The sequence below is a fragment of the Eurytemora carolleeae genome, unplaced genomic scaffold, assembly GCF_000591075.1.
Source record: "Eurytemora carolleeae unplaced genomic scaffold, Eaff_2.0 scaffold2387, whole genome shotgun sequence".
Taxonomy (NCBI): Eukaryota; Metazoa; Arthropoda; class Copepoda; order Calanoida; family Temoridae; genus Eurytemora; species Eurytemora carolleeae.
The window spans coordinates 1,443-16,786 of NW_019398380.1; the positions used below are offsets into that span (position 1 = coordinate 1,443).

General features: G+C 30.9%; 4 protein-coding genes across 4 annotated transcripts in view; 1 reads left to right on the forward strand and 3 right to left on the reverse strand.

The window, feature by feature from the left end:
* Positions 1 to 526: 526 nt before the first annotated feature.
* On the forward strand, positions 527 to 3,531 carry LOC111717297 (E3 ubiquitin-protein ligase Nedd-4). Its single transcript, XM_023492797.1, has 4 exons — positions 527 to 632; positions 1,559 to 1,616; positions 2,253 to 2,344; positions 3,011 to 3,531. The coding sequence occupies exons 1-4, from the start codon at positions 553 to 555 to the stop codon at positions 3,102 to 3,104; spliced, it is 324 nt and encodes a 107-aa protein (XP_023348565.1). The 5' UTR covers positions 527 to 552; the 3' UTR covers positions 3,105 to 3,531.
* A 3,499-nt stretch (positions 3,532 to 7,030) lies between these two features.
* On the reverse strand, positions 7,031 to 8,712 carry LOC111717298 (kelch-like protein 20). The gene is made up of 3 exons (XM_023492798.1): positions 8,643 to 8,712; positions 7,822 to 7,874; positions 7,031 to 7,317 (listed from the first exon to the last, which is right to left on the reverse strand). The coding sequence occupies exons 1-3, from the start codon at positions 8,702 to 8,704 to the stop codon at positions 7,124 to 7,126; spliced, it is 309 nt and encodes a 102-aa protein (XP_023348566.1). The 5' UTR covers positions 8,705 to 8,712; the 3' UTR covers positions 7,031 to 7,123.
* A 331-nt stretch (positions 8,713 to 9,043) lies between these two features.
* LOC111717296 (uncharacterized) lies at positions 9,044 to 12,240 on the reverse strand. Its single transcript, XM_023492796.1, has 4 exons — positions 12,185 to 12,240; positions 10,085 to 10,222; positions 9,343 to 9,438; positions 9,044 to 9,224 (listed from the first exon to the last, which is right to left on the reverse strand). Exons 1-4 carry the CDS (start codon positions 12,232 to 12,234, stop codon positions 9,044 to 9,046), a joined length of 465 nt encoding a protein of 154 aa, XP_023348564.1. The 5' UTR covers positions 12,235 to 12,240.
* A 1,662-nt stretch (positions 12,241 to 13,902) lies between these two features.
* LOC111717295 (uncharacterized) overlaps positions 13,903 to 15,344 on the reverse strand; it is a gene marked incomplete at its 5' end in the record, with an annotated part of 2,670 nt that continues 1,228 nt past the window's right edge. The window contains 2 exon segments of the mRNA XM_023492794.1: positions 13,903 to 14,030; positions 14,612 to 14,636. Coding sequence (XP_023348562.1) covers positions 13,933 to 14,030; positions 14,612 to 14,636 — 123 coding nt within the window.

Sequence of the window (15,344 nt, forward strand, 5' to 3'; positions counted from 1 at the left end):
CAAATTAAAGGAACTGTAAACAAATTTATGGAACTGTAAACAATTTAAAGAAACTGTAAACAAATTTAAGGAGTTGTAAACAATTTAAAGGAACTGTAAACAAATTAAAGAAACTGTATACAAATTTAAGGAATTGTAAACATTTAAAGGAACTGTAAACAAATTAAAGGAACTGTAAACAAATTCAACTGCACCTTTATCTCTGATTCACAACTGTACCCTTGAAATCTTAATCTGATCAATAATGAGAAGGATACTGTCGTTTTTCTGATTCGAAAGGTGTTGAATTCTGCTATCTTCGCCATTGTTTCAGTAGCAAAAGACTCGCAAAGCACTTTTGTTGAGATTTCACAAATAAGAATAATCAGATTTTAAAAGCAAGAACATGGATATCTCATTTATATTTGATCAAAATATACGGTACTATTGTAAATTCCGGTTTTGAATGTCCGTATCAACCGAGCATTCTGTTGTGTTTCCGTCAATTGATTAATCAAGTAAATAACTAATCAATTAATCAATCAATCAATTAATCAATCTGTTTGTGACTGTATGCAGGGTGACTACCATCCCAACCATATTGTTATTCAATGGTTCTGGAGAGTTGTACTGTCCTTCAGCAACGAGATGAGGTGGGCATTTTTTAAGCCGATTTATGGAAGATATTTACAGGGATAAAACAGGGATTTATGGAAGATATTTACAGGGATAAAACAGGGATTTATGGAAGATATTTACAGGGATAAAACAGGGATTTATGCTAGAAAATTATTGGGATTAAACAAGGATTTATGGAGATAAATCAAGGATTCCATAAATTAACAGGGATTAAACAAGGATTTATGGAAGTTATTAACAGGGATTAAACAAGGATTTATGGAAGATATTTACAGGGATAAAACAAGGATTTATGGAAGATATTTACAGGGATAAAACAAGGATTTATGGAGGATATTTACAGGGATAAAACAAGGATTTATGCAGGATATTTACAGGGATGAAACAAGGATTTATGGAAGTTATTTACTGGGATAAAACAAGGATATTTGGAGGAAATTTACAGGGTTAAAACAGGGATTAATTAAAAAATTCATAAATTAATAAATTCTAAATTATACTTTCGCTTTGCATGTATAACTACTACGCCCAGCAGAAAAAACACATTAAACAGGTTTCACCACAAAGGATGAGACTGTAAAGACGACTTGAACATCTTTAACCTGAGACTATCTTAAGATTATTAAGTTTTATCATCTGATGTCTTGAATATAGTCTTTAAACGGCTTATTTAATGGTTTGGGAAACAATGAAAGAAGTTTATAGTTGCAGTATAAATTCCATATAGTCGTCTCTGAAGTCTCATCCTTTGTGGGTAACCCTGTAGTTTCCAAATTTTGGTATTAATTATTTATTTATTCATATCTTCTTCGTTACTTAATGCTTAATCGAAATAATTAAATAATTATCTAAATAATTATTTTTACATAGGTGACCAACATTCCAGTCCCTATAATGCTTGTATACTTTTTCATTTTTTTTCTAATTTTTTTACCTTAAGGTCCCGACTGCTTCAGTTTGTAACTGGTACTTCTAGAGTACCTATGAATGGATTTAAGGTAATCAAAATTAAATTTTTTTATACACTTTGGTTCAAATATTTCTCATTCTTTGAAGTTTGCAATAATTCTGTTTCTTAGTCAAAGAAAATAATGGAAAACAACGTGAAAATATCTTGATAATATTTCACAATTTATCATTTTGATCTATTAAAATTCTTTTTATATTAATTTAGAAGTAAAAGCTATCACAAGACTTATAAATGTATTAACAATCGAAGAATTCAAAAAATATATATTTTTAACTTTTTGTATTAATAAATCTTTTCATGTAATTTAAGTAATTTCATCAATCTATTTCTTTATCTACCTGTCTAATATCTATCTATATTCAAGCTGATGTTTACTATAATTTTTGTTACTTTTGTTCCTTGGAACTATATATTGCCCGCATCACGAGTTTACCATTAATAAGTGGGTAGTCCAACCAACTAATTCTCAATCTGTCCGTCTATCTTTCTATCTTTCTATCTATCTATCTATCTATCTATCTATCTTCTATATTTCTATCAATATCTATTCATCTTTTTATCTATATCTATATTCATATCTATCTATTTATCTATCTATCTTTCTATCTATCTATCCATCCATCTTTTTATCTATATCTATCTATCTATCTAGCTATATATCTAGGAACTGTATGGCTCGAATGGTCCCCAACTGTTTACTATAGAGAAGTGGGGAAGTCCAACCAACTATCCAAGAGCGCATACGTGCTTTAACAGGTATATCCTTGCATTGTATATTTTATATATCTATATAATAAAGCTCTAAGCTCAGATTTATATGTTAGCTATAGCCAAATGGCTGGACCAAATTGGCTGACATTTTTTTGAGGAAACCCATAGATAAGCTAGTTGTATATAATGTACAATTAATAATTTTTATTGTATGTTGTACTCTGTTTTCTTAATTTGCTGTTAATTTTACTATGTGCAGCATACTGAACATTTTATAATATTTATCGTACAGTGTTTATTGTATAATTCGAGCATTATTAATTGATAATTGAACATTCTACATTGTATATAGTAGATTTGACAGTGTACTATGTACAGTCAACATGTAAATATCATTGCAACTTGTACATTATACACATTTTCATTTTCTGTCACTTATTAGTTACTTTGCACTTCAAATTTACATCGTACATGGTACAGTTTAATACATGTACAGTAAACACTGATACAATATACTATGTACATATGTCGAACGTATTAATTTAACGATATTTACATTACATTTTGTAAAATCAGTATTTTTGGTTATTAACAAAGTGAAATTTGTTGAATAAATTCAATAGTTGCTTTGCTCTATTAACCCTAATAGCGTGTNTTTAGTCTTGATATGCCCCCCCCCCTATTAACCCTAATAACCTGTGAATATTCTAGGCTTGATCTACCCCCCTATGCCTCCTATCAACAACTCAGAGACAAGCTGATCAAAGCGATCGAGGGATCTGAAGGATTCGCCGGAGTCGATTAGTCGATCCATAGTTTCGAGCAACTGATCAAAACAATTTGATCAAACTGAATTAGTTATTATTTTTACATTCTATAATTCAATCAAATATTATTCATCTTTTCAACTTTCTTATTTCAGATCAATTTATTCCTATATCCTTACTTCATTCTTCAGGATATTAATTCCGTAATTTCACTATTTCAAAATAAGGATCGTTATTCCGTTTTCAAACTTGAAGATTGTTTTACATATATCCTACTTTAAAACATAAATTTAAAGATTGGTTCTGATTTTTGTAACGTTCATTTTTACTAAAAAGAAAAAACATGGCCAGTTTTGCTTAGCATCCAAGCCGGGGGCCCTTTGATTTAGAAGAAGAAATTTCGCAAGTTAAAATAATTGATTTTAGTTTTACTTCTTGTTTTTTTTAATAAAATTTTTAAGTGGGTTTCTGATTTATTTAGATTAAAATTATAAATATTCTGAATTTTTGGAATAAAATTAATTTCTCATTTAGTTTGTATTTCATGAATTACCCTTCGAAAGAGTAATTTTTAATTAATTTTAATTTTTTAATATTAAAAATTATTTATGTAAAAAAAATTTCTGAATATTTTATTTTTACACTTTGTGAATTACTCATACATACATATATATATATATATATTATCAAAAATTTTAGTTAAACCCTTTTTAATTAACATGTTAAATGTTTTTAACCGATGAAATGTGAAATGATATCGTCCAAGAAAATCTAAAAAATATTTATCATGTGTGCTTTATGCTTTTCTTTTCGTAAAAGATTTTCATCATCAAGTATTTTCAAATTGTTACATGTTTCATGTTTTGTTTCATGTTCGTTGAAAATAAACTTTCATTCCATGTTTAAACGGGAAACATTGGGCATNACATACGACTTAGACCGTACAAAAATCCATTTAATTTCCAACAAATCATTCAGATATTACAACCTTTAGTCATCGATTATTATTGCCACATTTGTATATATTTGATATTTAATACTAGTTTTGATTTTGTTTCTTAAAATAATATTTAGCTTACAACTTGTTTTCGAACATTCTTGGAAAATATGAAAATGTCGCCTTCATTAACAAAAATCCTCGAAACAGGAATAAATGTAACTCTCAGATCATAACAATTAAAACATATTATGAAAAATCAACTATATATAAATGTGGCGAAAGATAATCGATGACTATACGTTGTAATATCTGAATGATTTGTTTGAAATTAAATTGATTTTTTTACGGTCTAAGTCGTATGTTGCAATTTTCTCAATTTGTATGGACACTACGTTCTTCGGTATGAGACGTCTTTAACAATTTTCTCCTTATAGACGCAACAGATAGAATTAAGATTATTAGCGATCAAAAGCGCCTTTTTTATCGCATTAAGCCTAAACCCCCTTTCATTTTTCGCGAACAATCCCTTTAAGAATGAATTATAAGAAGACAGAGATTGAGATTAGTGCATATTTTAGGGTTAGGTTAGGTTTAGACACTTTCTAAGCCGAGCGCTGGGGCTAGGACAGATTAGGGGCCGATCGCGCCGCAGCTATAACTGCCTTTCTCTCTGTCAATTACAGTGTACAGTGTACACTGACTGAAAAATATTTACTGTTCAATAAATAAAAAAAGGAACAACTCGACGCTAAATCCCTATATCGTTGCAACTTAATATCGTAACAGCATTCCACAAGAAACTTTTAACGTAATTAAATTAATGTTTAACAACTAAGCAAAAAGAGAAGAATATTAATATAAATTATTAAGAAACAAACCAGAAAATGTGAAGATTATTTTACACCATAAGAAGATAAACAAAATCCACTTATCAATTTTTAAGCAAAATATTTCATAAAAGTTTGAATTTTCCCAATTTTCAATTTCAAAACTGGACAGTCTCAAACTTTTTCAGCTGGAAAATAATTGATAACAGTTATCTTAAATATAGACAATTCTGATCTCAAAGTTTCTGGAAAACGAGTTAAAGAGACTGTACACATAATTTTAAATAGCCCTCCATTTATCGGGTGGATCATTTCCATTTCTGAACAATATTCTTTTTTCTGTTCAAGAATGAATAAGATATCCGTATTTTGTATTTATGAGCTTAAAAGATGATGATTTTCAATTGTGGATTCTTCATAATAATAACAAAATGCGGATTCATTTCATACCCAAGAGATAATGAAGAAAAACGTGTTCAGAAAAATAAATACTTTCCTAACTGCTACTCAGATAGAGGCTTAGTGGGTATCCTTGTGAATCTAATCCCCTGTTTTTTAAGTCTGCTGCAGTCCTTTTAAGGAATAAATAAATACAGAGATAGTTTAAAAGTCTCTGTAATAAAACAAAGATATCTGAAATGGATATTTCTAACATTTATTTAAAAAACGAAAGTTTTGAAATATTTGCATAAGACTGAGTAAAATTGGTTGGTTAAAAATGAACAAAGAAAACTATTGACATACATCAGTTGGAACATATTTGTAGAGCTTCATGATGGTGGTGCAGATCATCAGGAACTGGAACAACAGGTTTCCGCTCACTCCAGGCTCCTGACATGGGATCCATCTTTCAAATAAAAAAATCAATGAAATATTCTGGTCATAGGAAATTATTATGTGAATTATCAAAATTATCGAAATTTAATGCTTTTAACCTCCTCGGATACTAAATGAACACTGATGCATCTATTCTTGTTTACAAATTCCGACCAAAGAGAACTCGTTTAAATATGTACGCAAAGTATACACGACCGCAATTAACTTTCCTTGCATTACACCCTTGCTCAGGTTTATCTGATATTTGAAAAATCTTAGATATTCAAACAAAAAGTAAATATTTCAAGAGACTGATAGATATAATTTCAGGTGAACAACCCATTTAAGGCCAAATAAACAATGGTGCCATTTAGACATTTATCTCAGTAACATAAACTCCACAAGTCACTTTAATGGACAAATTAAAAATTATAAATTTCAAGATAGAAATCTAAAGTGGTTTTCTTATTTTTGCTTTTAAATAAATCTTAAATCCATTTCAAAAGAAGACATTATAAAATGTCAACAGCTTAAAAGATATTGGATTATTAGAGAAGATAAAATTTGTGATCTTTGGCTGTGTAGAAGTTGCTTAGAATTTGCGTAGATTTTCATTAGCAAAGTCTTTGTTAAATTCATTGTAGTACTGTCTTTACAGTTTATCTTTTACTTTTCAACTCTCAGCAAATATGAGACTTGAGTGCCCTATATCAAACTAACACTATATTTGTTGAAAGATAACAGCGACACGCCAGATGAATTTGGATTAAAAGGCCTGTCGGAACTCCGGGGAGGGAAATAAATTCAGTCCGGATAATTCCTTTCTGTTCGGCCGCAAATACACACAACAGAGTAACCCCGTCTCAAGAAAATCGATAACAAAAGCTTTATTTCCTAAAAAATAACATAAATTATAGATCATGGTTACTTGTACAATGTCATAATAAATATTAATAATAGAAAAAATCTTACGATCTATTTTGGTATGGTACAGGGAAACTTATTGTTGATCAGTATTGAAATACGTTTTTAAACTTCTGAAAAAATTACAGTTGAATATTTAACGAAATTCACTAATTCTTCATATGAAAATATTCTTGCTTAACTTTAATGATTTCACAATAACGAACATGTTTTAAAGCTCTGTGGGGCGGAGAACAAAGGGAATGCGGGCTGACATTATTTGGTTTGGTTTGTCTCCGAGAGGAGATTTTAAGTTGAAAACAACATTTCTCAGAGGTTTTAAGATTAATGGTTAACAATATTACATTTAACCAAAGGTTCTTTGTCTTCTTTTTCTATAATCTTTTATTTTTTTTAGTCCTGCTGCATATAGTAATATTTTGAACATGATCGATTATTTTACATTGAAAAACACATGTCCCAATTAGAATATTTATTTAATAATTCTGTAAGTCTAATATAAATTAAATATAAGTTGAATTACTTCTAAATTATTTGCTTCCATTCAAATTCACACTTTACAGTAAATTGGAACTGAGGCTGAACCATAACCATAATCTGAATTAAAGCCAGCAACTGTATCCACTGTTTCCCATGTTTCATCATCTTCTTTAAAAGCTTCAATCGTTGAAGAACCACCACCAAAGATTGTAAGTTTGCCATTAAACACGTGCATAGGACCATATCGCTTAAGTCCAGCTAATTCTTGGATTAGGGTTACCAATCAAAACTTAAAAGTAGAGGCTGTGCCGTTTCAAACCAAGTGTGTATTTTTGCCCAAAATCCTATGAATATCGCAAAATTAGGAATTGAATACTTTTAGTGATTGTGAGCGTCATTTTATGTGGCTCTCCATTTGTTGAAAATAAATATTTACATTTCAATCGGTAAAAACAGGTTTAGACATGATTATTCTAGATTTCATAGAATATAATATGTCTACGCTAAAAGCAAATCTAGTTCTAAAGCAATTTAAACACAATTTTAGAGATAAACACAAACAGTTCCTTTCTCCTCAATGACAAGACAAAGGTTTTAAGGGTATCTTTGTAATAGGACAAAGCCCAATTTTATGGAGGATTACTTGAAATTTCACTTCCAATCCCTTCAAAATTTCTTTAAAGTTTTGCCAAAACAGCTATACCGATGGGATAAAAACATTTTAAAAAGAAAAAGAAGATTTTGATTAATTACGATTGGTAACCCTACTTCCTACAGTTCTCCATTCCTTCCTTTGTATATTATAAATCTCAACATCATTTCTAAATTAAGTGTTTTTTAAATATTGTTGAATAATTTCATGAAGACAAATTTAATTCTACCAAGGAAAACTTTTACATTTTAATATGCTTAATGCGATAAATACACATTAGATGCATAATTAATATGTTAATAATGTTTTATTAATTAAAATTTTCAGATATAAAGGAACTGTAGGCATAGTTTCAACCATTCATTGCCCTATTTATAACAGAACCCTGAAATGTTCATTGTCATTTGAGGTTTCTCTGCAAAAGTTAACACTGTATGTCCATCGTCCCAAAACTGGAATGCCTCGTAAGAACTACTGATTTAAAAAGGCAGTTTAGCTTGATTTCTCCCTCTAATAGGAAGTTGAGCCCAAACCTCCTTGTTATACTTCTCTTATGACGCATTTACTCTGTTTTCCAACAACTTCCTATTTAAGGAACTCAGGATGGAAATGAACTTGCTGCTGACTAGACTTTTCCTTCCTCTTTGAGGGATTATATTCTGCTTTAAAGAGAAGTATAACCAGGAGGCTTGGGCTCCTTGTTATACTATTAGAGGGAGAAATCAAGCTATACTGCCTTTTTTAATCAGTAGTTCTTGATTATAAGAAATTATGGAGAAATTAACAGAAACAATGACTTTTCGTGTCCGCTTACCACATTTTTGATCAGATTAAGTTTTCATAGTACTATAGTAAATTGGGCATTGCTATAGGTGCATTATAGAACCTAAGTTAAAATTACAATTACAGTCCCTTTTAAGAAGTGAATTTTTCCAACCCATTTGATCCTCCTATTCCTCCAACTGCAAAAATTTCATCTTTGTAGAGAGCACATCCCATGGCAGTCCTAAATACAACCAGGGTTGTAATAAATATTGGGTTATATGATATTCCATAAACATTCGCCGAATGTTGTACATTATTAATAATCGATGTTTGTACATAAAACCAAATGCGGACTTGCGAAATTGCACTAAAATTGCGAGCTAGGAAGCTATTAGATATTCGCAGAATTGTGTGCAACGGAATCGCTTTTCCATATAAAAATCATTAATTTTAAATGTGACTTACAAATGGAAATAGGATCACTTGTTTAAATAGTTTTCAAATTTCTTTGGTTAAGCTACTAATTATTTGGTATTTTATGTGTTTTTAATATAATAAAAGTGTAATTTGTTTTTACAAAAGTAGTACATCTGAATTTATGTCACTGCACTGGTGACATTTCAATTTTAAGAGCTGAGAGAAAGTATAGTTTGGTAGAGGATTGGAATTTCCATCAATATCAATTTCCTCTACAGTTTTGAGTCTACTTGGGCTACCATTACCCTGCCCTCCCATCACAACTATCGTTGTTTCGCTGAATCAAAATTAGTTTAAAGCTTATACTCTACAAGTAAAGCTTATAGGGTTTGAAATTAAGGCATATTAAGAAATTGCTGAAAAACTTTTTTGAACATTTAAAAAGAAAAATTTACCTTGTGGCTACAGAACAATGATTTCGTCTTTGAGAAGTTAGTTTGTTTGCTAATTCCGTCCATTTAGTTCCGTCATAAATGTAAATTTTATCAGTACTATAATAGACAAGAAGAAATATATTTGCCTAATTTATTCTAATTGTTTAAAGACATTTTAGGTTTTTTTTATTTTTAAGTTGCTCCACAAAAATGATATGGATATCCTATTTAAAAAGTTTCCACTCTTTAAGTTTTTTATTACGCAGTGGCTAAAGAAAAAAGGGACTATCATTTTAAGCCTAAATAGTATAATAATATTTCAAAATGACTAAAAAGGTTTTAATATAAGAAGTGGTCATTTATGTAATATTTTGTTGTTTGATGCTTCAGTTAGACGTCGAACTAGATCAAATGTTCAAAAACCTCTCTGTTTACTTTAAAAAATAAATAACCATGGGGCAGGAATTGCTGCAATCTCTCGTTCTAGGGTTCTAGGGTATATATTTATACACACCATGGGTTTCAGAAAGCCCAGAAGAAAAATCTAAAGGGGTTCAGATACATGTTTAAGGAATTTTTGTTCCTTGAACAATAATGGTCAGCTGAAGGTCAGAGATTTCCGAATATTCTACATAGTTTTTATTCCAAATGGAAGGATCAAAAGACAAAATCTTACTTAATTGGCTGAGAACCCCTAATCCCTCTTTTTATGTGCCACCCTGAACGATTCAAAAAAGATTTATCCTTTTTTCCTGCAACTTACCGTTGATTTGCAATATCTCCTCCAGTACTAATGATATATTGACCAACAGCTACGATTGAAGACGCCTTTATTCCACTGGTATCCATACAATTTACAGTTTCTGTCCATGTTGTCTCTCCCTGGGTACCATAGAAGCATCTTAACAAATATATCATCTACTCTCAATATGCATTAAATTTACTCTTAAGTGTACAGCTTTAATGTCAAGTAAACTCCACTTATAGGATGGCATATCCGTTACACAATTTGGTACCCATTAAATATTTTTGTTTGATAATGGACAACATAGAAATCTGTACTTTTCTCGCTTTGTAAGTGTATGTACAGCTTACACTGTACAGTGTGAACTGATAGAACATACTTTTTTCCATAAATTTTTTATTTCCTTTTATTGTTATTTAAGCATAGGCCCTGAGAAAGCTGTATCCCCTTTTATTGTTATTTAAGCATAGGCCCTGAGAAAGCTTTATCCAGAAATGCTTGAATGCATAGTCAGATGATTCATAAACAAAAGTGAGATAATCAAATAGAGGAAGAAAATATCAAAAAGGAGCAGAACCCTTATGATTCATGAAGCATTTTTGCAGTACATTATGCATCAATCTGGCTTCTTATCTGATTTACTTAGCAACGTGAGCCCTCCTGGAAAATCTCTAACAACACTGTGGATGAGGGAGGGAACCCCCGGAGGCCCTGAGCCTCCTTCAATGCAGAAATGAGCATGCACAACACATCCAAATGTGCCTAAGTAATACAGGAGGTTTTTAAAACTTGTGTTTTAAGTTTAAATAAATGTTTTTTTTCAAATTTTTCGACATTATAGTGGCATGAGAGGTTTCTCAAAGATGAGAAGTATTTTTCAAATATTATAAATAGTGCCTAATCATGACTAATAAAGTGCATGGAATATAAAACTTTTAACATTTTTTACATGAAAAGGAAAATATTTAGAGAAAAAAAATTAGAATTAAATTTCATTTCATCCTTAATAATCTTTGATTTAAGCAATTCCTTTTTTTGTAGTTCAAATTAATCTAGAAAATTTGTATCATTTATTTAAATCTTGTTTAAATCAAAGATTACAACAAAACAAACCAAGTTTACTCCAGAAATATTTCTCTAAATATCTTCCTTTCTGCGTAAGAAATGTTTTAAGTTTTAGTATAAATCTTATAAACCAAGTTATGAGTTCATATATGTTTCTAATCATAACAATCAATAAATAACTCTAATCTTTAGTAAAATTCTTATACCACTATGTCAAAATAATTGTTAAAATTTTTCATTACACATAAAAACCAAGATTTAAAAAAAGCTGTGCTGTATGGTTGAGGCTCGTTCACTGCATAGTGGAGGCACAGTCTGCATAGCGGAGGCTTGGTCTGCATAGCGGAGGCACAGTCTGTATAGTTGAGGCTCTGTCTGCCTAGCAAATCTGGGATGGCTTGTGTCTGCTCATGGCGTCCCTCCCTCTGTGGATGGGACCACTGCCCATATATGGAATAATTTATCCTGATTCCGTATACACGTGGCAAGGATTTAAAACCAGAAAAAAACGGGGATTTTCTGCAGAAGATCTCTGGATACCCTGTAGAAAAATTGACAAAGTCAGCTTCATGATGAGTTTGCATATCCTTGTTTAGTAAGCCAACAGTACAGTTAGAAAAGTATGAAATAAGAATCAGGGGCGTATTCAGGGAATTTTTCCTGGTAAGAATGTTTGCCAATAGTAGATTTGGTAAAAAAACTTAATTCAAAGAATGAAATGATTTTTTTCAAGTTCCCTCCATTTAAGGAGTTATACATGCCCATTTACATGTAAAAGTGATTTGTGGGTTGTCCTTATGCAGAAGCAAAAAGGAAGAAAATCAACAGAATTGGCCTTTTTCCAAGAAAGAAAAACAACGATATCTCTCTAATCGTTACTCAGGTAAAGATACAAATAATAACGTTGAGAAACGATCATGTATAACTCCTTTAAATGGGGGTAATTTGAACTTATTTTGCCCGTCCCTTTTATAAATGATAATTGACATTACTGAAATCCTTGATTGCTTAATTCAATAAAATTTCGGTAAATATTGTAATTATTTTTCTTACTTGTTTAAAAAACCATCATAAATGAAGATTTTTTCTTTGTATTCAACCATACCTGTAATCAGAATTTTATTATCTATTTTTTCTTAATCCCCACAGTGGAATTTAAAAAAACCTGGATTAATATCTGAATCCCTCCAGTGGAATTTTAAAAAACCTGGATTGATATCTGAATCCCTCCAGTGGAATTTTAAAAAAAACCCTGGATGGATATCTGAATCCCTACAGTGGAATTATAACCCCCCTGAATGGATATCTGAATCCCTCCAGTAGAATTAAAAACCCCCTGGATGGATATCTGAATCCCTCCAGTGGAATTATAACCCCCCTGGATGGATATCTGAATCCCTCCACGTTTTGTAAGTGCAAAGNTATCATAGATCAGACATATCATAGATCAGACATATCATAGATCAGACATATCATAGATCAGACATATCATAGATCAGACATATCATAGATCAGACATATCATAGATCAGACATATCATAGATCAGACATATCATAGATCAGACATATCATAGATCAGACATATCATAGATCAGACATATCATAGATCAGACATATCATAGATCAGACATATCATAGATCAGACATATCATAGATCAGACATATCATAGATCAGACATATCATAGATCAGACATATCATAGATCAGACATATCATAGATCAGACATATCATAGATCAGACATATCATAGATCAGACATATCATAGATCAGACATATCATAGATCAGACATATCATAGATCAGACATATCATAGATCAGACATATCATAGATCAGACATATCATAGATCAGACATATCATAGATCAGACATATCATAGATCAGACATATCATAGATCAGACATATCATAGATCAGACATATCATAGATCAGACATATCATAGATCAGACATATCATAGATCAGACATATCATAGATCAGACATATCATAGATCAGACATATCATAGATCAGACATATCATAGATCAGACATATCATAGATCAGACATATTTTAGATCAGACATATCATAGATCAGACATATTATAGATCAGACATATCATAGATCGAACATTTCATACATTGGACATTTTATAGATCGGACATATCATAGATCAGACATATCATAGATCGGACATATCATAGAGTAGACTTATCATAGATTAGACATATCATAGATCAGACATATCATAGATCAGACATATCATAGATCAGAAATATCATAAATCAGACATATCATAGATCAAACATATCATAGATCAAACATATCATAGATCAGACATATCATAGATCAGACATATCATAGATCAGAAATATCATAAAACAGACATATAATAGATCAAACATATCATGAAAATATGAAATATCCTATCTATGATATATTTTATGTTATGTTGGACATCCTGTAGGTGTATATTTTAAGTCACTTCTCACTGTTAGAGTAGAGGCGCAATTTGAAGTATCTATTTAATTCAAGTAGTATGAAATAGAAGGAAGATATAATTGACGCAACCCGCCACACCATATGATTATACATCTTTGCTGACGGTACTTCATTTGAATAAGAAATACTTGTCTGATGTACAATTACCGCGTATACAATAACCTATTCTGAATATTTCTTATACAAACGGAGTACCCGTCTGCAAAGCATGTATAATCATATGGTAGGGCGGGCTGCGTCAGTTATATCTCCCTTCTAGTTCATACTCCTTGATTTAAGTATGTATTTAAGTATCTGTAGTATTTTATTATATTATTTCACTCAGGTGAAATATGTCTTACCACCAGGAGTCCAGCTAAGTGTAAAAGGCAAGGAATAAGGATCCTCTATGCACGGGTATGAAACAGGAGTAACTTGTCCTAAATCAAAATAATTTTAATAAAATTTTTGTTTTAAATGCACTAATATCGCACGAAAAAAAAATATGCAAAGAATGCTCAAATGGCGAGAAAAAAATTGACGCAAATTCCGAGCAAAAATTGCACACAGGAAAAAGTTCAAGTTAAGCAAGGATCAACAAAAAATTATCAATATNTTTAATATTAATTTTAGATTTTCTATAAAATGATGTTCCAGGGCCCAGAAGGTTATATAGCGTAAATATGTGAAGTACACCTGCAGTATGGAAACAGTACAACAAAATGGCCGTTTTACACTTTTTTCGAGTAAATTCCACTCTAATATATATTCTATTCTCTTTGCTTATATCTCAAAATATTATTTTAGGGAAGAAATAAAGTTAAAATCCGAGAAAAATCTGACAAACGTCTCTGAAATTGATCAAAATAATTCTATTTTACCTAATCTATAGTAAAGCTAACGCTACGCTGGAAAAGTTTAAACTTTTTGGAAATTATTTTCGACCAAATATTTCTTTTTTAAAATGATTCTGTCTTTTTCCAGCCATGTTTAAATTTTCTAATTTTTTAGATTATCTTACCTCTTGGAAGAAAAAAATAACCAGTCTGAATAGAAAGAAATATTAATATTTCAATTGAATGAATTTTTGAAAACAAAAAAATCGATTGTTTTAAAATGATAGTTTTTGGTGTGTACAATTTTTAATGCTATTTATGATAAAAATATTGCAACCGTTAATAAAAGCAAGTTCTAACATTTAACAGTTTTTAAATGTTAGAAGTCTTAAAGAAAAAGTTAGTAAACAACACTAGGCTATACTTGATATTTTATTACTAATGATGTGTGATCCTTAACGATATTGTATCTTTTATAATGTTGATTTAAAAAATTATTAATGATTGAGTTATGGTGAGTAAAAACCAAAAAGCCAAGGCGTTGGCTCATTTTTAAGTCAAGGATGTCAAAGAATTTGATGACTAACTTTCAGAGTTGTCAATATTTCAGTGATTGGTGAAGATATCAGGGGGTAAACAGGGGTTAAAAGGAGTAATATGAAGGGGCTCACAGACGGGAAGATATCAGGGGGTAAACAGGGAATAAAAGGAGTGATATTAAGGAGCCCACAGACGGGAAGATATCAGGGGGTAAACAGGGGATATAAGGAGTGATATTAAGGGGCCCACAGACGGGAAGATATCAGGGGGTAAACAGGGGATAAAAGGAGTGATATTAAGGAGCCCACAGACGGGAAGATATCAGGGGGTAAACAGGGGATAAAAGGAGTGATATTAAGGAGCCCACAGACGGGAAGA

What these genes read in the sequence shown, in the direction of transcription:
- LOC111717297 (XM_023492797.1), top strand. Translation starts at nt 553, where the DNA reads ATGCAGGGTGACTACCATCCCAACCATATTGTTATTCAATGGTTCTGG. An exon ending in TACCTATGAATGGATTTAAG is followed by an intron (nt 1,617 to 2,252) that starts GTAATCAAAATT and finishes CTATATATCTAG; the next exon opens with GAACTGTATGGCTCGAATGG. An exon ending in GCGCATACGTGCTTTAACAG is followed by an intron (nt 2,345 to 3,010) that starts GTATATCCTTGC and finishes TGAATATTCTAG; the next exon opens with GCTTGATCTACCCCCCTATG.
- LOC111717298 (XM_023492798.1), bottom strand. Translation starts at nt 8,704, where the DNA reads ATGGGATGTGCTCTCTACAAAGATGAAATTTTTGCAGTTGGAGGAATA. An exon ending in GGAATAGGAGGATCAAATGG is followed by an intron (nt 7,875 to 8,642) that starts GTTGGAAAAATT and finishes CACTTAATTTAG; the next exon opens with AAATGATGTTGAGATTTATA. An exon ending in GGAATGGAGAACTGTAGGAA is followed by an intron (nt 7,318 to 7,821) that starts GTAGGGTTACCA and finishes CCCTAATCCAAG; the next exon opens with AATTAGCTGGACTTAAGCGA.
- LOC111717296 (XM_023492796.1), bottom strand. Translation starts at nt 12,234, where the DNA reads ATGGTTGAATACAAAGAAAAAATCTTCATTTATGATGGTTTTTTAAAC. An exon ending in GGAGATATTGCAAATCAACG is followed by an intron (nt 9,439 to 10,084) that starts GTAAGTTGCAGG and finishes TGTCTATTATAG; the next exon opens with TACTGATAAAATTTACATTT. An exon ending in CATTGTTCTGTAGCCACAAG is followed by an intron (nt 9,225 to 9,342) that starts GTAAATTTTTCT and finishes ATTTTGATTCAG; the next exon opens with CGAAACAACGATAGTTGTGA.